The sequence below is a fragment of the Heterodontus francisci genome, chromosome 19 (genome assembly GCF_036365525.1).
Source record: "Heterodontus francisci isolate sHetFra1 chromosome 19, sHetFra1.hap1, whole genome shotgun sequence".
Classification (NCBI taxonomy): Eukaryota; Metazoa; Chordata; class Chondrichthyes; order Heterodontiformes; family Heterodontidae; genus Heterodontus; species Heterodontus francisci.
Window position 1 is genome coordinate 73,103,850 of NC_090389.1, and position 25,112 is coordinate 73,128,961.

Here is a 25,112-nt window from a genome sequence, read left to right on the forward strand (position 1 = left end):
GGAGGGTACAGCATTCCACATAGATATAACTTTCAGTGTAGTTTCTCTAATTTTATGCAAGTTTCACTGTGGATTTTCATACAGCATACTGTACATAAGACACAGTAACCATAAGGAGATCCACACACCATCCCATACAGTGGAACATTTAATGCACTATATTGTGCAAAAAATGCACTGACCACTTGGGTATTTCACACCCAATCACTATTACATACAGCTGAATGATCATGTGTTGTTTCACAGATAATCTTGTACACACAATACAGTAAGCACATGGTCTTGTATACACCATCTTGCAAACAAAATGCAATGACCGCATAGACTTACTTACATTATCCTGTACAATTAATGCAGTTAGCATAGGACTGTCCATATATCAAAGTGTTACTGTGAACTGATTTTAAATATATATATTTTTCATTACTTGCCAATTTGTTTCTCTCTTTTTCTCTTGAAAGCGTTAATTCTTTGCTGGGCGACAGCTCCATGGGTGTCCTCCAGTACTTCATTAAAGTCACCATTATTTGTTTGCGAGCTTTGGCAGTGAGTGTTGTGGGGAATATCAGAGCAAATCTTGTTCTTACTCCAAGAATGAGGCACATTAATTTCGCCACATGGATATTAAACTTCAAATTGTTGCTGGGAAGAAAAGAGGGCCAATTACAAGGAATTGCCAGGCCCCTAGCTGGAAAGACATGTTTGCATACTAGCAGACAGTGTTGGAACAAGGAACCAGTCCCTGCTCCCAATACACAGAATGGACATGGTCAGACCAGTTTAGTCACATGATTAACTGGCTGTTGCAGAGTTTTGAGCTGAGAGTTTTAAATTGGAGAAAACAGTGTTTTGAAGACAGAAAGCTCCTGGCTCCTGGATTGAGAACATCTCTCTCCTGTCTGCTGTCATCTCACTCTCACCACTTTGGAATCCATGTAAGACACAGGAACCCAAGGAGAGAAAAATCTCCTACAGTGAACAAGGTTTATGAAGAATACTGGGCCCCAATGAAAAGTAAGAATTACCTACAAGCAAGAACTACCTACAAAAGGACTCTACAGTGACAGTAACAAGAAACTCTTCAGATATTGCCTCAAAACTCTCCACTTTATTTGTCTTCTGTTTTCTGTCTCTATTTGTATGTGTATATCACGTATGCATGCTAGTGTGGGGCAAGGCATGTATCCATAGGCATTAAACGAATTAGAGTTTAAGTTTAAGTTTTAATAAATTTCACTTTTCTTCTTTAAACCTAAGAAAGCCTGTTTGTGATCATTTCTTTGCCTTATAATTGGAAAGCAGTGAACAAGGATTCACCAAGGGGGAGCTCAAAACACGATATGTTTAAAATTAAACCCTCTTACAGTAAGACCAGGTGAAGGCTGAAAGGGATCCCTAGACACCTTTCTCACCTGGTCGTAACAGAAATTTGGGTGCTAGCATCCGGAATTTTACCCATAGACAAATGAGAGAAATTGGAAGAGGGATTGTTCCCATTGAAAAAAGAGCAAGATTAATACAGGTTTACTTGTGGTTGTGCATGATTGAACACTAACATGTCGGCAACTGAAGCAAGCAGCTCTCCAAGCCAGGGTGAGGTAACTTGGGATCAGTTAAAAGCACTGTCTAAGGAGGAGTTGAGGAAAATGGCTGAGCAGTGTGGGATCACGGTACATGGCAAGGCTAGGAAGTCTGAACTCCTAAGACTAGTTGCCAACCATTTTTCTCTTGAGAAGCAGGTTAGAAGCAGACCCAGACAGCGTATTTTTAGCAAAGATACAATTGGAACAAAGGAAACTTGAATTTGAGGAAAGAGAGAGGGAGAAAGAAAGAGCCTTCCAGATGGAATGTAAAGAAAAACAAAGACAGGAGAAGGAACGAGAGCGCAAGGAGGGAGAGAAAGAAAGACAGGAGAAGGAACGAGAGAGAGAGAAAGAATCATAATCATATAGTTAAAGAGCACAGAAACAGGCCCTTCGGCCCACCGTGTCCACACCGGCCATCAAGCACCTATCTGTTCTAATCCCATTTTCCAGCACTTGGCCCGTAGCCTTGTATGCTATGGCATTTCAAGTGCTCATCTAAATACTTTTTAAATGTTGTGAGGGCTCCTGCCTCTACCACCCTTTCAAGCAGTGTGTTCCAGATTCCAATCACTCTCTGGGTGAAAACATTTTTCCTCAAATCCCCTCTAAACCTCCTGCCCCTTACCTTAAATCTATGTCACCCGGTTATTGAAACCTCCACTAAAGGAAAAAGTTTCTTCCTATCTACCCTATCTCTGCCCCTCATAATTTTGTATACCTCAATCAGGTCCCCCCTCAGCCTTCTCTGCTCTAAGGAAAACAACCCTAACCAATCCAGTCTCTCTTCATAGCTGAAATGCTCCAACCCAGGCAACATCCTGGTGAATCTCCTCTGCACCCTCTCCAGTTCAATCACATCCTTCCTATAGTGTGGTGACCAGAACTGTACACTGTACTCCAGCTGTGGCCTAACTAGCGTTCTATACAGCTCTATCATAATCTCCCCGCTCTTATATTCTATACCTTGGCTAATAAAGGCAAGTATCCCATATGCCTTCCTAATCACCTTATCAACCTGTGCTGCTGCCTTCAATGATCTATGGACAAGTACACCAAGGTCCCTCTGAACTTCCTAGGGTCCTACCAACTATTGTATATTCCCTTGCCTTGTTAATCCTCCAAAATGCATCACCTCACACTTTTCAGTATTAATTTCCATTTGCCACTGCTCTGCCATTCTTACCAGCCCATCTATATCATCCTGTAATCTGCTTTCCTCCTCACTATTTACAACACCACCAATTTTCGTGTCATCTGCGAACTTACTGATCATACCTCCTATATTCACGTCTAAATCATTAATGTACATTACAAACAGCAAGGGTCCCAGCACCGATCCGTGCAGTACACCATTGGTCACAGGCTTCCAATTGCAAAAGCAACCCTCGACCATCACCTTCTGCCTCCTACCACGAAACCAATTTTGGATCCAATTTGCCAAATTGCCCAGGATCCCATGGGCTGTTACCTTCTTGACCAATCTTCCATGCAGGACCTTATCAAAAGCCTTACTGAAGTTCATGTATGCTACATCAACTGCTTTACCCACATCTACACACCTAGTCACCTCTTCGAAAAATTCAATCAAATTTGTTAGACGTGATCTCCCCTTGACAAACCCATGCTGACTATCCTTGATTAATCCCTGCCTCTCCAAGGGGAGATTAATCCTGTCCCTCAGAACTATTTCCAATAGTTTCCCTACCACTGATGTTAGACTTACCGGCCTGTAATTACCTGGTTTATCCCTACTACCCTTCTTGAATAATGGTGCCACATTCTCTGTCCTCCAGTCCTGTGGCACTTCTCCTGTGGCCAGAGAGGATTTGAAAATTTGTCAGAGCCCCTGCAATCTCCTCCCTTGCCTCACATAGCAGCCTGGGATACATCTCATCTGGGCCTGGGGATTTATCCACTTTTAAGCCCGCTAAAACCGCTAATACCTCCTCCCTTTCATTGCTAATGTGTTCAAGTCTATCACAGCCCCCCTCCCTGATCTGTACATCTACATCGTCCATCTCCCTAGTGAACACAGATGAAAAGTAATCATTTAAAATCTCACCTATGTCCTCCGGCTCCACACACACATTGCCACTTTGGTCCCTAATGGGCCCTACTCTTTCTCTGGTTATCCTCTTGTCCTTAATATACCTATAAATTGCCTTGGGATTTTGCTTTATCTTGCCTGCCAGTGTTTTTCATGCCCCCTCTTTGCTCTCCTAATTACTTTTTTAAAGTCCCCTCCTACACTTTCTATACTCCTCTAGGGCCTCCACTGTTTTCAGCCCTCTGAATCTGCTATAAGCCTCCTTTTTTTTCCTTATCCAATCTTCTATATCCCATGACATCCAGGGTTCCCTGGACTTATTGGTCCTACCCTTCACCTTTATGGGAACATGTTAGCCCTGAACTCTCACTATTTCCTTTTTGAATGACTCCCAGTGGTCTCGTGTAGACTTTCCTGCAAGTAACTGCTCCCAGTCCACTTTGGCTAGGTCCTGTTTTATCATATTGAAATTGGCCTTCCCCCAATTCAGTACCTTTATTTCCGGTCCATCTTTGTCCTTTCCCATAACGACCTTAAATCTTACAGAGTTATGGTCATTATCCCCGAAATGCTCCCCCACTGACACTTCCAGAAAAAATCTGAAGAGAGCTGAAGTGGCTTGAGTTAACCAGGGGGCGACAGAGTAACCCCAATGAAAGCATGGCCAATATGGAGGAGTATAATTCAGGGCTGGGTACAAAATTGCTAAAACCCGCCCAACTAATTCCAAAATTCAATGAGGAAGATGTGGAAGAATTTTTGTGTCTTTTGAGAAACTGACAAGCTAAAATGGACAGCTGAGACCTGGTCTCTTTTACTACAAAGCAAGCTAACTGGAAAAGCCCATGAGGTTTGTTCCTTGTTGCCAGATGAGAGTTCATCGAATTATGAACTGATCAAAAATGCTATCCTTAGGGCATATGATTTAGTACCTGAAGCCTATCGCCAAAAGTTTAGAACCCTCAAAAAGCAATCTAATCAAACTTATCTGGAGCTTGAAAGAAGTAAGCAGCTTGATTTTGACCAGTGGTTGAGGGCTCTTAAAATACAACTCAGCTATGAGAATCTCAAGGAAGTAGTTCTGTTAGAGGAATTTATAAACTCTCTCCCACTCTCAAGAAAGACCCATGTAGAGGAGCAGCGGGTTCAGGGGGCCCAGCAAGCGGCCATGCTGGCCGATGAGTTTGCTTTAATTTATAAGTCAGTTTCCCGGGGAGAACCATTCCTAATCACCCCACAAATCCAAAAAGGTCAAAGGGTGGGAAGGTGATCTCCGCCCAGACAGTCCTGGGAGAGAAAAGAAAGCAGGAGACACAGGGTGCAAAAAAGAAGGTGCTGTGAGTAAGAGTGAGACCCGGAGACCTGTCTGCTTCCATTGTAATAAAGCAGGGCATTTAAAAGCTGATTGATGGAAACTAAAGGAAAAACTGGTAGGGTTAATCAGGGCACATCGGCTCAGTGAATACGGGCCACTGATGGAAAGCACAGCAGAACAAGCTTTAGCTGCAGTAAAAGTGAGACCCAGGAAGCTTACTACGGCCAGTGCAGGAAAATTTAATAGGATTCCTGAAGGTTATCAGGGTTTTGTGTCTGAAGGGAAAGTAACCCCATACCCCTCGAGTGGGGCAAGCAAGCCCACAGTGATTCTCAGGGACACGGGCCACTAGATCCCTTTTACTGGGAAATGGCCTGACCTTTCCCCCAGAGAGTACTGTGAACACCAAAATGGTGGTGAATGGTATTGGAGGGCGATGTATGCCTGTACCTGTACACAGGGTGCACCTGGAGTGCGACCTAATTTCGGGACCAGTGACCGTAGGGTTTGTCCCTAGTTTGCCTGTGGACGGGGTTGACCTGCTCCTAGGTAATGATCGGGTGAGGGTGAAGGTGGTAGCCCCCCTCCCAGTAGTGAAAGAAAGACTGCAGGAGGTCAGAGAGACAGGGCAGTGGTAAGTGACAGTTCCCTGCAGTTTCCCTGAATGTGTAGTGGATCAGGCCATGATCAAACCAGCTCCCCCAGAGGAGACTGCATTGGCAATGCAGGCAGATGACCATGAGGTCTGCCTTTCCGAGACTTTCTTTGGAAAGTTAGGAGACCCAGGGAATGAATTGAATGGATTTTCCCTAGCTGAGGCTCAGTGAGCCAACCCAGCATTGCGAGAGTTAGCACAGGCTACCCAGTCTGAAAGTGAAGCAGAGGGAGTCCCTGATTGCTACAATTTAAAGAATGAGGTACTGATGAGGTAGTGATCACAGTCCTGAGAGCAAGGAGTGGACAGTAGTTCACCAGTTAGTGGTGTCGCAGAGATACCGGGGAGAAATATTAAGAAGGACCCACGAGACTACGGTGGCTGTACATGCCGGTGTACAAAAGACCAAAGCCCGCATAAGACAGCAGTTTGACTGGCCAAAACTCCACAAAGATGTGGTGGAGTACTGCAGGAGTTGCCACATGTGCCAGGTTGAGTGGAAACCCCAACTTACAGTGAAACCTGCATCCCTAAGTCCTGTACCGGTGTTTGGAAGACCCTCCAGAAGAGGGCTGGTGAACTGTAAGGGACCCCCGCCGAGAATAAAAGGGGACAGGCAGGCACACAGCTGGCAAAAGTCTAGAAAGAGAAGGGGAACAAGTGACCAAAAAGGCAGGTTAAAGGAAGTCCGGAAGGAATCCCGGATGAAAACCCCTACTCTCCAGTCAGCCAACCCAGAAAAATGTGAAAAGTTAGACCCCACATCCTCCCATATAAATACAGACTCCAGAAGCACCCCACCAGAGTTGCTAGCAGCATTTACAGGAACCTGTAGAGACAAAGAAAGACCTCTCGGGGGCAGAGAAACCATGAGGGTGATTCCTCACCTAGTCAAAGTGCCACAGGGGAGTGCAGTAGGGTCTGCACACATAGCTGCAGGTAGGAGTGTCCCAGAGGACAAAGGGGAGATTAACAAAGAATCCTCCCCCCACAGTGAGAGGAAAAGTGAACCACCCATCCCCTGAAGTCACAAGCCTTTGTATGACTCAGCAAAGCACTGAAAGAGAGTTCAGGATAAACCCGCTCACTACTAACTCTCCTGAAAAAAAAAATTACCTCAGCAGGAACCAAGAACCTAGGGAGTCATGGCAATGGTCAAACTGAAGAAAAGCTTCTCCAAAGAACCACACGTTTACTGGGATGCCAAAAAGGGGAAATTAAAGCAGCACTGGCACCCAGAAAAGACAGTTGTAATAAGCTTTAAGATTTATAAATGAATGGAATTGAATGAGAGAAATGCATGGTTTTTCCTTCTGTATCTTATATTTCTGTCAAACCTTTCCATGAAATGCGCTTTTTTTTCAAATCGTGTTTCATTCCCCTGGGTATGGAGGTGTCATGCAGCCCCCCACCTAAGAATGAGGCATGTTAATTTCACCACATGGACATTAAACTTCAAATTGTTGCTGGGAAGCAAAGAGGGCCTATTACAAGGAATTGCCAGGCCCCTAGCCGGAAAGACATTTTTGCATACTAACAGGCAGTTTTGGAACAAAGGGACCAGTCCCTGCTCCCAATACACAGAACGGACATGGCCAGACCAGTTTAGTCACACAACTAACTCGCTGTTGCAGAATTTTGAACTGAGAGTTTTAAATTGGAGAAAACAGTGTTTTGAAGACAGAAAGCTCCTGGCTCCTGGATTGAGAACATCTCTCTCCTGTCTGCTCTCATCTCATTCTCGCCAGCTTTGGAATCCATGTAAGACACAGGAACCCCAAGAGAGAAAAGTCTCCTACAGTGAACAAGGTTTAAGAAGAATACTGGGCCCCAACGAAAAGTAAGAATTACCTACAAGCAAGAACTACCTACAAAAGGACTCTACAGTGAGCTCAAAGCACAGTAACAAGAAACTCTTCAGATATTACCTCAAACCTCGCCACTTTATTTGTCTTCTGCTCTTTTCGGTGTCTATTTTATTTATTTATTTTTATTTATTTTTTTATTTAGAGATACAGCACTGAAACAGGCCCTTTGGCCCACCGAGTCTATGCCGACCAACAACCACCCATTTATACTCAGCCTATATTAATCCCATATTCCCTACCACATCCCCACCATTCTCCTACCACTTACCTACACTAGGGGCAATTTACAATAGCCAATTTACCTATCAACCTGCAAGTCTTTGGCTGTGCACATCACGTATGCATGCTAGTGTGGGGCGTAGCGTGTATCCGTAGGCGTTAACCGAATTGGAGTTTAAGTTAAGTTTAAGGTTTGATAAATTTCACTTTTCTTCTTTAAACCTAAGAAAGCCTGTTTGTGATCATTTCATTGCCTTATAATTGGAAAGCGGTGAACAAGGATTCACCAAGGGGGGAGGTCAAAACACGATGTGTTTAAAATTAAATCCTGTTATGGTAAAACCAGGTGAAGGCTGAAAGGGACCCCTAGACACCTTTCTCACCTGGTCGTAACAATACATACAGATTTCTAGCAGAAGTTGTGATCAGGAGCAGGAAACCTGATTAATCTTCCCTTTTCCAACTCAGGGGCACTAAGGCAGCCCCAACTGAGATCAGCTGCTAACTGAACACAGACCAGGAATCAAATCCAGAACCTTCCTGGATTGTATGGACAAACTCATTAAGCCATTAGTGGAACCTGTGACCTTTTTTCATGCTAATAAAATTCTTGGAGTTGAGAAAAATCATCGTACTTTATGTGGTCTGAAATGTCTTTCACATGAGCAATCTTCAATTTCTTTGAAAGAAACAATAATGTGTGTGGTGTTCAAGCTCAGTTCAGTAACTTTTACTGCAAAGCCACAGCATTTGATATGTTCCAAATCCTAGGTTGATGTAAGTAGAAATTAAATGGGATTGACATTTAGCTGTAATTGTTTTATTTTACATCACAGATAAACAGGGCGATGAGAAAGACATCTCTGATGACCCAAATAACATCTATAATATCACGGTTAGTGTTGTATAGACATTGATCTAACTAATTTCACCATCATCTTCAGTCTCAGGAACAATAGGCTTTATGCTGATGTTAAAGCCTGGTAACATAATGACCTATTTTGGGGTGAGTGGGTCACTTAATGCAGTTTTAATGGCAACAGAGAGATCATGTGGATAAAACCAATAGATGGGCTCTGCGTGACAGTGTGGTGGTTTGCTTTGGTTGGAATTGGCTACCAGAAGCATATTATGTATCAGTGGAGCTCTCCATCCTAGAGTGGCTGGAATGGTAAGATGGAACCTCAGCTAACTGGATATATGCAACAGTACATTAATTTACCTTAAACAAAACAAATAAGTGCTGGAAATACTCAGCAGGTCTGGCAGCATCTGTGGAGAGAGAAGCAAAGTTAACATTTCAGGTCTGTGACCTTTCATCAGAACTGGCAGACCTGAAACGTTAACCTTGCTTCTCTCTCCACAGATGCTGCCAGACCTGCTGAGTATTTCCAGCACTTATTTGTTTTGTTTCAGATTTCCAGCATCTGCAGTATTAATCTATCTTAGTTGTGGGGTGGGGAGGTTGAAACATTTTGTGGCAGCATGGCTAAACATTTCAAAAACGTTGGGGATACTTTGGGGTGAGATAGTAGGTGGAGTTTGGGACATCAACATTCTGAATTTGGAGGTAAAGGGAAAATACTGCAGGACAATAGCTTATTAACCTGTTAAATGGACATTGTTGATGACCATGGACATTTTCCTAGATTATCCTGCTATCCTGGGAAAAATGCAGTACCATATGGGAGGAATAATTAAATAAGAGGGTGAAATAGGAACAAATAAATTACATTTTAGGCACTCCATTATAAGAAAGATATAAGAGCACAGAAAAGATGCAGTACAGTTTCACAAGGACGTTACCATGGTTGTACTTCTGATCGTAGACAGGATGTTGCAGTTATGAAGAAACTCAAGAAGTTAATTTTTTATCCACTGGAACTGCGAAGATTAAGGGGTGATCTGATAGAGGCATTCAAGATTATCAAAGGTTATGATAAAGTAAACAATAATAGATTACTTCCACTGATTGGCAGGATAATAAGAAAAGGACATGATTTTGAGATAATTACAAAAATAATTATAACAAGAGGTCAAAAAAGTTTCTTAAAAGAGTCTGGTTCGAATATGGAAACCTCTGCCACAAACTATTGTTGAAGCAAAATCCATGATTTAAAAAAAAAAATTAAATCGTTTCTTGTGAAAAAGGAACAGCAAAGTGTATAGGATGCAAGCAGGAGAATGCAATTAGCAAGGCGGCTCGTGGAGAAAACCACTGTTACAAATTTGATGGGCCAAATAGCTAGCTTTTATACTGCAACATTGCATGATTCTGCTTTTAAGCAAAACAAGACAATGAATGACAGAAATGCATTGTATTACCAATATGTGATGGTTTATAATGTTTTACAACGGGCACGGTATCATGGTGATAATGTTACTGGACTAATGCTCTGGCGGTATGAGTTCAAATGCAACTGGGGGAATTTAAATTTAATTAACTAATAAATCTCGAATTAAAAAGCTAGTACCAGTAATGATGATCATGAAACTATCAGTCATAAAATCCAATCTGATTCACTAATGTCCTTCAGGGAAGCAAATTTGCCATCCTTACTTGGTCTGGCCTACATGTGACTCCAGACCCACAGCAATGTGGTTGACTCTTAACTGCTGTCTGAAATGGCCTAGCAAGCCATTTAATTGCACCAAACTGCTATAGAAAAGTCGAATAAGAATATAACTCGATGGACCACCCGGCATCAACCTCGGCACTGGAAATAACAAAGGCACAACAGGTCCAGTCCTCCTCACTAACATCTTGGGCCAAAATTGGGAGAGCTGTCCCACAGACTAATCGAGCAACAGCCTGGCATAATACCCTAGAACACCCTCCCAAACAATACCATGTGTGTATCTACACCTCGTGGTTTGCAATGGTTCAGGAAGGTGGCTCACCACCACCTACTCAAGGGCAATTAGGGATGGGAAATAAATTGCCAGTGACACCCATATCCCATTTATGAACATAAATAAATACTGTGCATCACTATAATTGGTGTACTATGTGGCAACATATTAATATCTTAACATATGTATTTGTATTGTGTATAAATCCGTAAATACATTTAGTTTTATATTGCAGTCCCGACTACTGAAGAATGAAACTCCATTTTTTGTCTGGACAAATGGAACTGATGCTCAGAACCTGCAAAACGATCAGATTTTTAATCATTATGTTGGGGCTGGCTCCTTCACCACTAAGGTAGGCTGTCCATTATAGGACTGGTTCTTTCTTCGAAAGGTGGGCTCTCCATTGACTGGCTGCTTTATGCAAAGGTAGGAGTTCTATTATACAGCTGACTCCTTCATCACTAACATAGGATCTCAATTACATAGTTGGCTCCTGAGCCAATTGCTTTCCATTATAGCTGGCCACTTCTCTTCCAAGGTAAGGCTCCCCATTATATCAGAGCTCACTACTTTATCAATGAAGTATGCTCCCCATTATATTGGGGCTTGCTCCTTCATCACAAAGGTAGGTTTCCAATTGTCTTGCAGCTTGTTGCTTCACCACTAGGTAAGATCAGCTCAAAACATTACATCTACAGGTCAGCATTTATGCCACCCTCATTGTGATTGAATATGGTGAAAGTGGGACCTTTGTGCAGGAGATAGCGTTCATCATATATATCCTGTTAATACCAGACAGTAATGTATATTATTTGCAGATTGATGAACCAGCTAATAGCACTTAATTTTAACCCTTTGTGTGTTGTGACCAGCAAAAAAAAATTCAATAGACAATCTAACATTGACAAAAGTACTTATAATTGTAGTCAAAATTGTATTTCTTGAGTTTCAGAAGCATTTGGTTAGGTCCCTCACAGGAGACATGGATAAATGAAAGCCTGTTAGGATGAAGTTGTACCTTGCATTATTAACAGAGAATTAATAGGAAGTAATGGGTAGGTATATCAATTGTTGTTCTAAATGTGCTACACTGGTCCCCCAGGAATTGGACCTAGGAGTACTGGTGTGCAGAACATTTTTTCATTAATCCTGATGAGGATGTTGTAAGTAGAAGTGTGTTGAGTGATAAGTGTGTGGAAATGTATGATATTTGTAGAAGGATATTAATTAAAGGATTGCATAGTCAGTTATAAAAAGGTACTTAATGCTGAGAACTATAAAGTAAGGTTTTGGAGTGCTAAAAATACCTAGGAATGAAAATTCTGCTTCCACGCCCACCAGCCACAATTCTCCCTCCATTAAAGTAAATAGGCAGAAAAACCGCAGACTGGTGAGTGCGGAAGCTGAATTTCTACCTCTTATTATGAGTAGACAGTAGGATGCATACAATATTAAGCAAGTCCAACAAGTAAAAGAGTTGGATGTGCTTATTGATCAAACATCAAAATGTCATCACATAGTGAAACTGCATTTGCCAGGGCAAACATACGGGATGTTATGATGTGTATTTGGATCAAGAGGATAAGCTGTGAAATTGGTGTATTTATTATATGGTACATTGATGGAACCACAGTCCAACTACTGTGTCCAGTTTCAATCATCGTATTGCACAAAGATATGGTCGTATTGGAAGGAGTTCAGATAAGGCCAAAAAGGATGATGCCAGGTCTTACTTATATTGTCAAAGTGAGCTGAATGCGCTATATGTAACCTCATTGCAAGAAGGGGGATTAAGAGGAGACATGTTTAAGTATTCAATATCATTACAAGCATTGAATATTCTTTGCGATGAACCACAAGAGAACTAGGAACATGAAAAGTTAACAAGTTATCAAGCTAAATGTAGCCCAACATTATTGACTTATGGAATTTCCTGCCACTTAAAGTGAATGTGGATTCAGCTAAAGCATTCAAACATGAAATGGATAAAATTCCTGATTAACAGGAAGTAGAAGAATACATTCTTAGCATCAAATGAGAGGGTGATAAAATCAGTCTTGTAGTCTTGACAAGATGGAATGCTTGGCCTTTCGGAATTCTAATCTTATAAAAGTATATATTTTCTTCCATTTCCCATTTCTCTTGTCTTTTAGTAACCTCTGCCCAGGCCTCTGATTCTCCATAAAATAAAAGCAAAGTACTGCAGATGCTGGAAATCTGAAATAAAACCAAGAAGTGCTGGAAAAACACAGCAGGTCGGGCAGTATCTGTGGAGAGAGAAGCAAAGTTAATGTTTCAGGTCCGGCCCATTTCCCGCACATCTGCCCTCACGCCTTCCCCTTGCTCCCAGAACCGCGACAGAGTTCCCCTTGTTCTCACTTTCCACCCCACCAGCCTCCACATCTGGAAGATCATCCTCCGCCACCTCCAGCGTGATGCCACCCCAAATGCATGTTTCCCTCCCTTCCCCTGTCAGCATCCCGAAGGGATCGTTCCCTCCGTAACACTCTGGTCCACTCCTCCATTACCCTCAGCACCTCGTCCCCTTCCCACGGCACCGTCCCATGCAATCACAGGAGGTGTAATACCTGCCCTTTTACCTCCTCTCTCCTCATTATCCAAGGCCCCAAACATTCCTTTCAGGTGAAGCAGCGATTTACTTGTACTTCTTTCAATTTAGTATACTGTATTTGCTGCTCACAGTGCGTTCTCCTCTACATTGGGGAGACCAAACGCAATTTGGGTGACCGCTTTGCTGAACACCTCTGCTCAGTCCGAAAGCATGACCCCGATCTTCCGTTTGTTTGCCATTTCAGCACTTCCCCCTGCTCTCATGCCAATATTTCTGTCTTTGGTCTGCTCTAGTGTTGCAGTGAACATCAACGCAAGCTCGAGGAGCAGCACCTGATCTTTCGATTGGGCATTCTACAGCCTTAGGGACTGAACATTGAGTTCAATAACTTTAGAGCATGACTGGCCTTTTTTTAATATTTTATTTTTTTAACCATGTGCCTGCTTTTCATGTAGTCAGAGCTGCTCATTATGCTGCTATTAACAACCTCTCTGGACTAATGCTTTGTCTTTCACCATAAGCATTAACACACGCTTTGCCTTTGTCCCAGAACAGCTTTGTTATTTAATCTCACCTGCCCTATCAAACACCTTCCCCTTTTTTATCTCCCCCACCCCCCTCCCCTTCACTTACTTGAAACCTAATTCTTTTCTAACCCAATTCAGTTCTGATGAAAGGGCATAGACCTGAAACGTTAACTTTGCTTCTCTCTCCACAGATGCTGCCAGACCTGCTGAGTATTTCCAGCACTTTTTGGTTTTGTCTCTGATTCTCCATAACTAGATCCTAGAGCGAAGACAAGAGCAGCTCACGTTGGTGCTCCTTGTGGATAAGCATCTGGTTTCCACTGAGTTGTTGTTATCATGGCTTGGCCAAGATCAGTAATTCATTGTATGGAAGATCATAGGTTCAATTCTTCATACCATTTGGTGGCACACCTTTCCCCTGCTTAGGCCAATCCAGAGGTATGAGACAAGACTACTAACTGGATACAGCAGCCTATTCAGCCAATAGATGGCTTTCCAGGGACAGTCCTCAGGCTGGTCTGTAGTGCTGGATCTCATTAGCTTGAAGGAAGCTGCTCTTAGATGCAAGTGGCCCATCACCTTAACGTTTTTTTTTGGAGGGAAACAAAGGGCTCTGTGGGTGTAAAAATACCTTGGAATTTTTGAGTTATTTAACTTCAAATATTATATATGTTTATGGAATTTTAGGGACATGAAATTAAAAAGATAAAACTCAGCTAAATATCTCTACTACAAATTTGGAATTAGTGCTCAACCTGTTTCCAGAGATTATCACTCCACTTTGCTGCAGACAGATTGGATCCTAGCTCCAGATTTAGGTTGCATTAACACTAACTGCAGCACTCGTGTGAAGTAAAACTGCTTATTACCAGCACTGCAGCTGGAATGGGAATGCATCTTCATATTTTAACTGAAACTGTGTAACTGTTGTATAATTTCAGGATCTGTGAAAGTGTATAGCCATTTTTCATAGTATTTTAGATTCTCTAAGTGTGTAATAGTTGTACTATTTCAGTCCTTATATAAAACATTTCCAGCTCTGTGTGAGTGTACACTGGTCGCACGATCTCTGGCTGTGTGTACTTATCGCTTAGATTCTTTGCAAAGTAAAATTTATATTGTTCCATTCTGTATATCATGTTAGTGTTTCAGATTATATATCAATGAGTAATATTCTTGTCTCTTTACAGGCAGGACTTTGTGTAAATCTCAGAAACTTCCAGTGGTTTAATGGGGTGAATCCTGATAGTTTTTTCCCACGATGTTATAGAATTGCAGTAGAAGAAGAAAAGCAATCATTTATTGGTATGTTGTCTGGTCAACTGTCTCCCACTTGAAACATTCCAAAAATGTATTATTGACAGAAAGCCTTTTAGGAACACAAAGAGGCTGTTAGGTTCAACAAAGCCAAAAGACGCAGGTTGGTAGGTAAATTGGCCATTATAAATTGTCACTCGTATAGGTAGGTGGTAGGGAAATATAGGGACAGATGGGGATGTTTGGTAGGAATATGGGATTAGTGTAGGATTAGTATAAATGGGTGGTTGCTGGTCGGCACAGACTCGGTGGGCCGAAGGGCCTGTTTCAGTGCTGTATCTCTAATCTAAAATCTAATCTAACTTCCTTATCACCATATTCCTTAATCTATCTCCACAAACACATGGAATTTCTGCTTGAACAGAATGGTCATCCTTGGTAATTTGTCCCCAAGTCTGTTATTCTTTTGGCAAAAATGTTGACAAAGTGAATAATTTTCCTGGAGCAACTTTGTCGATTGCTTTCTTAATCTTGAAAACTGCTATTAGGATCAGCAGGAAAGTATATTCTTGATTTTAGTGTTTTGAGATAAACATGCAGACAGATCTGTGATGGACTGCCTGCATATATGGCAGCCTAAGATGGATGGCTTTGGGCAATCATGGCTGTGGGTTGAGCAGAATGACACACACAACCTATGATTGCTTAGCAGCTCAGTTCTCCAAAATGCTAACATTCTTGAAAATATGAACTGTGAGTCACTAATCTAGTTGAGGAGGTCACGTAATATTATATACAAGGAAAACAAAGCTGGTCTAATTCATATTCATTATCTGAAACTATTCAACTGGATTACTGTCTTCAATTCATTGACAGTATACTCAAATTATTAAAAATGTATTAGTTTTTCATATAAGTATTTTCTATGATTGCTGCATGACTCAGGGGCAGGATTTTCCCACGGGCTTTGAGACCCCAATGTCGGGAACAAATAGGGGTCATGAGCTCACACTTAGCAGCAGCAAGGCCGGCGTTGCAATATTCCTGATGGCGGCCTCCTAATTGGCCGCCTCTGCACTTGCTGTCCTATTTAGGATGGCGGATGGGCTCTCAATGCTGCTGCCCTAAAAAAGACCAGCAACTCAGATGGAGGCCTCCTCGGAGGCATAAAATTAAATTAATAATGCAGAGCATGGAGGGCGGTAGGCCCTGCGAAATGGAGGGGTAAGCCATGGGGATCACTGGGGCCACAAGGCAGCCTTTTCTTCCTGTGGCCCTGTCAATTGGGCATGGAGCCTCTGGCTCCAATGGTTCCATAGCCTGCTGTAAGGAGGCCTCCCCCATTGAGCTGGCAGTGGGGGGGGGGGCCACTGACACCAGCAAAATGCCAGCGAGCCCGCAAAATCGACCCAAATTGGGGCCTTAATTATTTAAATCATGCCTCTGAGCAGGGGGCAGCCAATCTGCATCCCAGCCTGCTCCTGCTCCATCCAGATGCAGCTCCCCCACATTTTCCCAGCCCTGCTGCCTCCAAACCCATCTCCACGGGGCCAGGAAAATTTTGCCCAAGAACTCTCAGAATATGACAAACAAAGCTGATAAAAATATTCTAGCATAGTTTATTATGCATTTCAGCACACAGTGTCAACCATCCATTTTTGAGTCTACACCCAGCTCTTTCATTATAATATGGATTTTGTATGATTCTTGTCAAGCAGGACACCACTACTATCCAATCAGAAGCAACTTTAAATCATGTCAGATTCAAATATCTAATCTAATTTCTGAGATCTGCGTGCAACTTACTTGCAATGTAATACATTATGTTTCCTAGCAACTACATATATAGCTAACAACTGAGGTGTAAGCAATGAACAATCTTTTATCAACTGTGACTAATAAAAGCTTTGACTACCCCCATGGTTTCTTGAGCCACAGAGCCATAAAGTCAGAGTCATTTCGGCACAAAAGGAGGCCATTCAGCCGATTGAATTCATACCAGCTCTCTGTAAAACAATCCGATGATCACTCTTACCCAAGTATTCCCCCACAGACACTTGCTGCACTTGGCCCACCTCATTCCCCAGCACCAGTTCCAGCAATGCCTCCTTCCTATTTGGACCGAGAACAGACTGGTCAAGGAATTTCTCCCGAACACATTTCAGAATTCCTCCCCTCCTTACCCTTTACTCTAACATTATCCCAATCGATATTTGGGTAATTAAAGTCCCCCAATATCACCACCCTATAGTTCTTGCACATCTCTTTGAATTCCCTGCAGATTTGTCCTCGATCTCTCTCTCACTATTTGGAAGCCCATAGAATATCCCCCAGTAGTGTGATCATCCCCTTTATATTTCTCAACTCTAAACGAATTGATTCTGTCCTTGCCTCCTCAAGGACATTCTCTCTTTCCAACACTACAATGTCTTCACTAATCAGAAATGCCACCCCACCTCCCTTTTTTCCTTCCCTATCTTTTCTGAACACTTTGTATCCTTGAATATTAAGTGCCCAGTCCTCACCATTTTTAAGCCACGTTTCCGTTACTATCACTACATTGTATTCCCACACGGCTATTTGTGCTTGTAGCTCACCAACCTTATTTACCACACGTTGAATATTTACATACATGCATACTAAACCTATCTTTGTATTCCTCATAGTCCTTCTTAGTCTGCTCCTATCTAATATGATAGTACTTCCTTCTCCAGTACTAGCCAACTCTCTCACTTTATGTACCTAATTCCTCTTTTCTACTTCTAAATGCTGGTGCCCATCCCCTTACCAATTTAGTTTAAATCCTCCCCAACCACACTAGTGAACCTCCCCACGAGGACATTGGTCCTAGTCCTTTTGAGGTGCAACCTGTCCATTTTGAATAGGTGCCTCCTGACCCAGAACTGGGCCCAAAGCCCCAAGAATCTGAAGCCTTCCCTTCTGCACTATACATCGAGCTACGCATTGATCCTCCCTATCTTCCTATTTCTATTCTCACTAGCACGTGGCACAGGGAGTAATCCAGAGATTACTACCTTCGAGATCCTACTTTTTAAGTTCCTCCCTAGCTCCTGAAAATTTGACCGTAGGACCTCAATATCTGCCCTCTCTATATCGTTGGTAGAACCATATGATTCCTTGAATAGTAAAAACACAGATTGATCCCATGAATCCCAGAGCTGTATTGATGGAGGTATGGCAGTGGGTTGTCTATGTGCCCTTTTGGATACAGGGAGGATATAATCCAAGGTAGGTGGTAGGGAAATATAGGGACAGGTGGGGATGTGGTAGGAATGTGGGATTAGTGTAGGATTAGTATAAATGGGTGGTTGATGGTCGGCACAGACTCGGTGGGCCGAAGGGCCTGTTTCAGTGCTGTATCTCTAAACTAAACTAAACTAAACTAAAAGGAGAGAAAAGCATGGAGAAAATTAACCTGCATCACACCTTTAAAAACCATCAAAAATAATAAATTAACATCACTTGGAAAGGAGAGTGATGGGTTATTGTGTTATAACAGCTATAGGGAGGAGTGCTGTCTGTGTAGATTGTATTGGCTGTTGATTTTCTATTGCTTGATTATTATGACTCATTACATCTTCAGGCAATGCTTTTAGTACATAGAAAACTCCCAATATGCATTATAGATTTTCACCAAATGAGTGTTGTGACAAGATTACTCTTTGTTCTTGTTTTTATTGTCCCTAATCAAAAAATGTGTTACCTTAATCAATATCCTTCATTATCTTCAGAGGATTTCAGAATGACAGCAGCCCGAAGTATTCTGAAGTGGGTTGTGGAACTGAAGAGGAAGAGTGACATGCCTCATAAAGAGCCTGAATGGAGAGAGAAGACACCAAGTTCTTCTATGATGGAAGGTAGTAGAGAAAGGGACTCCCAAGTTTCACTGTTACAAAATATTGAGGAGAAAAGGATCTTTAGGTTCACGATGACACAGGAACAAGAGATGTGAAATTCCTAGGTTCACTGTGATATGAGGCAGAGTGGATTGTAGCGTAGCAGTAATGCTATTGGACTCGTAATCCAGATGTCTGGACTAATGCTCCGGAGACGTGACTCTAGTCCCACAGAAATGTGATTGACTCTTAAATGTCCTCTGAAGTGGCCTATCAAACCACTACAGAAATAGCACTTTGGGTGTACCTATGCCACTTGGACTGCAATGGTTAAAGAAGGCAGCTCACCACCACTTTCTCAAGGGCAATTAGGGATGGGCAATAAATGCTGGCCTTGCCAGAGATGCTAGCATCCCAAGAATGAAAATAACAAAAGGGAGCCTTCGTTTCACCATGAGACAAAGTAGGAGAGAATTTATGAAATAATGATACTGCTTTCAAAGACTTACTTTCACAGGAGAGTGATACATACAAAAAGATGAATGGTGTGTTGGAAGAAACAAGTTGGCCTTGATGGCCTTTTTAGTTCCATACTTTCTTATACTATCAACTCTGATAACTGTAATGATCCTAAGTAAAATACATTTGAGTAGCATCCATCCAGTTCCTGTAGGCTGAGTTCACAGTACAAAGACTACACATAGTTTGGCATAAATTTTCAGACTTATTAAAAGAGGCTCCTAAGCAGAAAAAGGAAAACTAAAATTATGACCACTGCACATTGCTGTTCCAACATTGGGGCTAAAGCACATTTTGGGGCAGCAGTGTAGACACACTTTTACCCTGTATCTAATCTGTGCAATATCTAACCTAAAAGAGATTGATTCTCATATAGGTGCAATAAGTGTCAAAATATTTATTTTCCTAGATGACCCAAGGAATCACCCCAGCCCCTTAAGTGGGTCAGTGGGGCAGAACGGGACTCAGGCTTTGGAATGGGGATGTCCTTGGCTCTGAGCAGGTGGCAGGGAGAGTGGATAGTCAGCGCTCATGCATTGAACAGGGTCTGCACACCCTGGCATTGTGGGGGCAGAAGAGCAGAGGGCAAGGCTGCCAATCACAATTGGGCAGCCACCTGCCCAGAAGAAAGACTCCAGTGGCAATGGGGGCATGACTGTCAGATTTTTGGCCCAATGACAATGAGGGGCAACACCCTCTGCAGGAAGGGCGGAATCCCAAGCAGCAGGAGGGCAGGAAAGAGGCACAAGAAGGACACAGAGGCCATACCCTCAAAACAGGATCTACTGTTGAAGATGGAGCTACCTGCAGATGACCGATGCCCAGTGCCACAGGAGACTGCATCTCTCCAGGCAGATGATGACAAACATCTAAGACCTCATCGCCGAAGACCTCTCACCTTGTAGCACTGGTTGCCATGCTCTACCAGTAGCCATAAAAGTTACTGTGGCCTTGAACATCTTCACCCCTGGTTCCTTCCAAGGATCTGCTGCGGACCTTAGTGGCATCTTGAAAATGGCAGCACACCACTGCATCTCGCAGGTCACTGATGCCCTCTTTGCCAGAGCTGAACAGTACATTCACTTCACGACAGATGCGGCCTCAGAGGTCATTGGGTTTCTCTGACATTGCTGGATTCCCCCAGGTGCAAGACATCATCAATTGCACATGGCCATCAAAGCATCCAGTGATCTGCCAAACAGAAATCATGTTTGACAAATCTGTTGGATTTTTTTGAGGATATTACTTTATCTGTGATGAAGAAGATGGATGTGATGTATTTGGATTTTCAGAAGGCTTTTTAATAAGGTCATAGAGTCATAGAGTTATACAGCACAGAAACAGGTCATTCGGCCCACCGTGTCTGTGCTGGCCATCAAGCCTATCTATTCTAAACCCATTTTCCAGCACTTGGCCTGTAGCCTTGAATGCTATGGCGTTTCAAGTGCTCATCTAAATACTTCTTAAATGTTGTAAGGGTTCCTGCCTCTACCACCCCTTCAGGCAGTGTGTTACAGATTCCAACCACCCTCTGGGTGAAAAAATATTTCCACAAATTCCCTCTAAACCTCCTGCCCCTTACCTTAAATCTATGCCCTCTGGTTATTGACACCTCCGCTAAGGGAAAATGTTTCTGCCTATCTACCCTATCTATGCCCCTCATAATTTTGTATACCTCAATCAGTTCGCCCCTCGGCCTTCTCTGCTCTAAGGAAAACAACCCTAGCCTATCCAGTCTCTCTTCATAGTTGAAATGCTCCAGCCCAGGCAACATCCTGGTGAATCTCCTCTGCACCGTCTCCAGGGCAATCACATCCTTCCTATAGTGTTTTGACCAGAACTGTAAACAGTACTCCAGCTGTGGCCTAACTAGCATTTTATACAGTTCCATCATAACCTCCCTGCTCTTATATTCTATGCCTCGGCTAATAAAGGCAGGTATCCCATATGCCTTCCTAACCACCTTATCTACCTGTGCTGCTGCCTTCAGTGATCTATGGACAAGTACACCAAGGTCCCTCTGACCCTCTACACTTCCTAGGGTCCTGCCATCCATTGTATATTCCCTTGGGTTGTTAGCCCTTCCAAAATGCATCACCTGATACTTCTCAGGATTAAATTCCATTTGCCACTGCTCTGCCCATCTATCCAGCCCATCTATAACATCCTGTAATCTAAGACTTTCCTCCTCACTATTTACAACACCACCAATTTTCATGTCATCTGCAAACTTACTGATCATACCTCCTATGTTCACATCTAAATCATTAATGTACACTACAAATAGCAAGGGTCCCAGCACCAATCCCTACGGTACACCACTGGTCACAGGCTTTCAATTGCAAAAACAACCCTCGACCATCACCCTCTGCCTCCTGCCACTAAGCCAATTTTAGATCCAATTTGCCAAATTGCTCTGGATCCCATGGGCCCTTCTTGACCAATCTCCCATGCAGGACCTTATCAAAAGCCTTACTGAAGTCCATGTAGACTACATCAACTGCTTTACCCACATCTACACACCTAGTCACCTCCTCGAAAAATTCAATCTAATTTGTTAGACGTGATCTCCCCCTGACAAACCCATGCTGACTATCCTTGATTAATCCCTGCCTCTCCAAGGGGAGATTAATCCCGTCCCTCAGAATTTTTTCCAATAGTTTCCCTATCACTGATGTTCGACTTAGCGGCCTGTAATTACCTGGTTTATCCCTACTACCCTTCTTGAATAATGGTGCCACATTCTCTGTCCCCAGTCCTCTGGTACCTCTCCTGTGGCCAGACAGGATTGAAAATTTGTGGCAGAGCCCCTGCAATCTCCTCCCTTGCCTCACATAGCAGCCTGGGATACAGCTCATCTGGGCCTGGGGATTTATCCACTTTTAAGCCCGCTAAAACCGCTAATACCTCCTCCCTTTCAATGCTAATTTTTTCAAGTATATCATCACAATCCCCCTCTCTGATCTCTACACCTACATCGTCCTTCTCCATAGTGAACACAGATGAAAAGTAATAATTTAAAACCTCACCTACATCCTCCGGCTCCACACACATATTGCCACTTTGGTCCCTAATGGGCCCTACTCTTTCCATGGTTATCCTTTTGTCCTTCATATACTTATAAAACGCCTTGGGATTTTCCTTTATCTTGCCTGCCAGTGTTTTTTCATGCCCCCTCTTCGCTCTCCTAATTACATTTTTTAAGTACCCCCCCACACTTTCTATACTCCTCTCAGGCTTCTGCTGTTTTCAGCCCTCTGAATCTGCCATAAGCCTCCTTTTTTTCCTTATCCAATCCTCTATATCCCTTGACATCCAGGGTTCCCTGTACTTATTGGTCCTACCCTTCACCTTTACGGGAACATGTTAGCCCTGAACTCTCACGATTTCCTTTTGAGTGACTCCCACTAGTCTGATGTGGACTTTCCTACAAGTAACCGCTCCCAGTCCACTTTGGCCAGATCCTGCTTTATCATATTGAAATTGACCTTCCCCCAATTCAGTACCTTTATTTCCGCTCCATCTTTGTCCTTTTCCATAACTACCTTAAATCTTACAGAGTTATGGTCACTATCCCCGAAATGTTCCCCCACTGATACTTCTACCACTTCATTCCCTAAGATTAGGTTCCACACAGGAGGTTATGGAACAAAATTAGAGCACAGGGATTGGGAGTAATATACTGGTATGGATTGAGAATTGGTTAACAGACAGAAAGCAGAGAGTAGGAATAAACAGGTCATTCTCAGAATGGCAGGCTGTTACTAGTGGGGTACCACAAGGATCAGTGCTGGGGCCACAGCTGTTCACAATCTATATAAAAAATTTGAATGTGGGGACCAAATGTAATATTTCCAAATTTGCTGATGACATAAAACTAAGTGGGAATGTAAGTTGTGAGGAGGATGCAAGGAGGCTTCAAGGGGACTTGGACAGGCTAGGTGAAAGGGCAAGAACATGGCAAATGGAATATAATGTGAATAAATGTGAAGTTATCCATTTTGGTAGAAAAAACAGAAAGACAGAATATTTCTTAAATGGTGAGAGATTAGAAAGTCTTGATGTCCAAAGGGACCTGGGTGTCCTTGATCAAGAGTCACCAAAAGTTAGCATGCAGGTGCAGCAAACAATTAGGAAGGCAAATGGTATGTTGGCCTTCATCACAAGGGGTTTGGAGTACAGGAGTAAAGAAGTCTTGCTGTGATTGTATAAAGCCTTGGTGAGACCACATTTGGGGCATTGTGTACAGTTTTTTCTCCTCATCTAAGGAAGGATATACTTGCCACAGAGGGAGTGTAATGGAGGTTCACCAGACTAATCCTTGGAATGGCGAGATTGCCTTATGAGGAGAGATTGAGGAAACTGGGCCTGTATTCTCTGGAGTTTAGAAGAATGAGAGGTGATCTCATTGACACTTACAAAATTCTTACAGCGTGTGACAGGGTGTATATAGATAGGAGTTTGTGACCGGGTGTATGTAGATAGGAGTTTCCCCTGGCTGGTGAGTCTAGAATCAGGGGACATAGTCTCAGAATAAGGGGTAGGCCATTTAAGACTGAGATGAGGAGGAATTTCTTTACTGAGAGGGTGGCGAATCTTTTGAATTCTCTACCCCAAGGACTGTGGAAGCTCAATTTTTGAGCATGTTCAAGACAGAAAGCGATAGATTTCTGGATACTAATGACATCAAGGGATATGGTGATAGTGCAAGAAAGTGGCGTTGAGGTAGGTGATCAGCCATGATCAAATTGAATGGCAGAGCAGGCTCAATGGGCTGAGTGGCCTACTCCTGCTCCTATGTTCTTATGTTCCTAATTGGAGAAAATTTCTGCTCATCCAGAAGACATATGGAAACACTACCACCTCCAAGATTCCATCCAAGTCACACACCATACTGACTTAGAACTTTATCTCTGTTCCTTCACTGTCGCTGGGTCAAAATCCTGCAGCTCCCAACCTAACAGCACTGTGGGTGTACCTACATCATATAGACTGCAACGGTTCAAGAAGGTGGATCACCACCACCTTCTCAAGGGCAATTAGAGATGGGCCATAAATGCTGGCCTTGCCAGTGATGCTCACATCCCATGAATGAATTTTTAAAGAATCCAATACTGGATGTCAGACAAGCTGCCAGACAGTTTAGAAACAGAGGAGGTGTCGAGAGAGGTGGAGGAGAGGCAGAGCTGAGTATCATCAGCGTACATGTGGAAAATGGTGTCATGATTATGATTGATGCTGCCGTGGTATGACATGTAAATGAGAAAAAAGAGGGAGGACCAAGGATAGATCCTTCGGGAACTCCAAAGATAATGGTATGAGAACAAGAAGAGAAGCCATTGCAGGTGATTCTCTGGCTATGACAGGATAGGTAGAAAGAAAACCAGACAAGTGCAGTCCCTCCCCGCCGGAGGAGAGGTGTTGGAGCAGAAATTCGTGGTCAACCATATCAAAGGCTGCAGACAGATCATGGAGGGATAGATTTGTGACTTTGGTAAAAGTCTTTTCAATACTATGATTGGGGAGGAAAACTGATTGGAAGGATTCAAACAAGAAGCTCTGAGAAAGATGGACACAGATTTGGGAGGTAATGACACATTAAAGGACTTTGGAGAGGAAAGTAAGGTTGAAGATGGGATAATAGATTTTGTAAGGATGGAGGGATCAAGGTCAAGGGTTGGATTTTGAGGAGAGGGGTGATGACAGCAGATTTGAAGGAGAGAGGGACAGTTCCTGAGGAGAGAGATCCATTAATAATGTCGGAAGTTGAGTGGTCAGCAGTTTAGTGAGAAAAGGGTCGAAAAAGCAAGAGGTGGATCTCAACAACAAGAGGA

The 25,112-nt window shown here is 42.9% G+C and overlaps 1 protein-coding gene across 2 annotated transcripts in view; it reads left to right on the plus strand.

The window, feature by feature from the left end:
• Positions 1–25,112, plus strand: part of ttll3 (tubulin tyrosine ligase-like family, member 3) — an 83,182-nt gene that overhangs the window by 29,332 nt on the left and 28,738 nt on the right. For both annotated transcript variants that reach the window (XM_068051946.1, XM_068051948.1), the window contains 4 exons: positions 8,527–8,585; positions 10,779–10,898; positions 14,836–14,950; positions 18,655–18,780. In XM_068051946.1, coding sequence (XP_067908047.1) covers positions 8,527–8,585; positions 10,779–10,898; positions 14,836–14,950; positions 18,655–18,780 — 420 coding nt within the window. The remainder of the gene's footprint in view (positions 1–8,526; positions 8,586–10,778; positions 10,899–14,835; positions 14,951–18,654; positions 18,781–25,112) is intronic.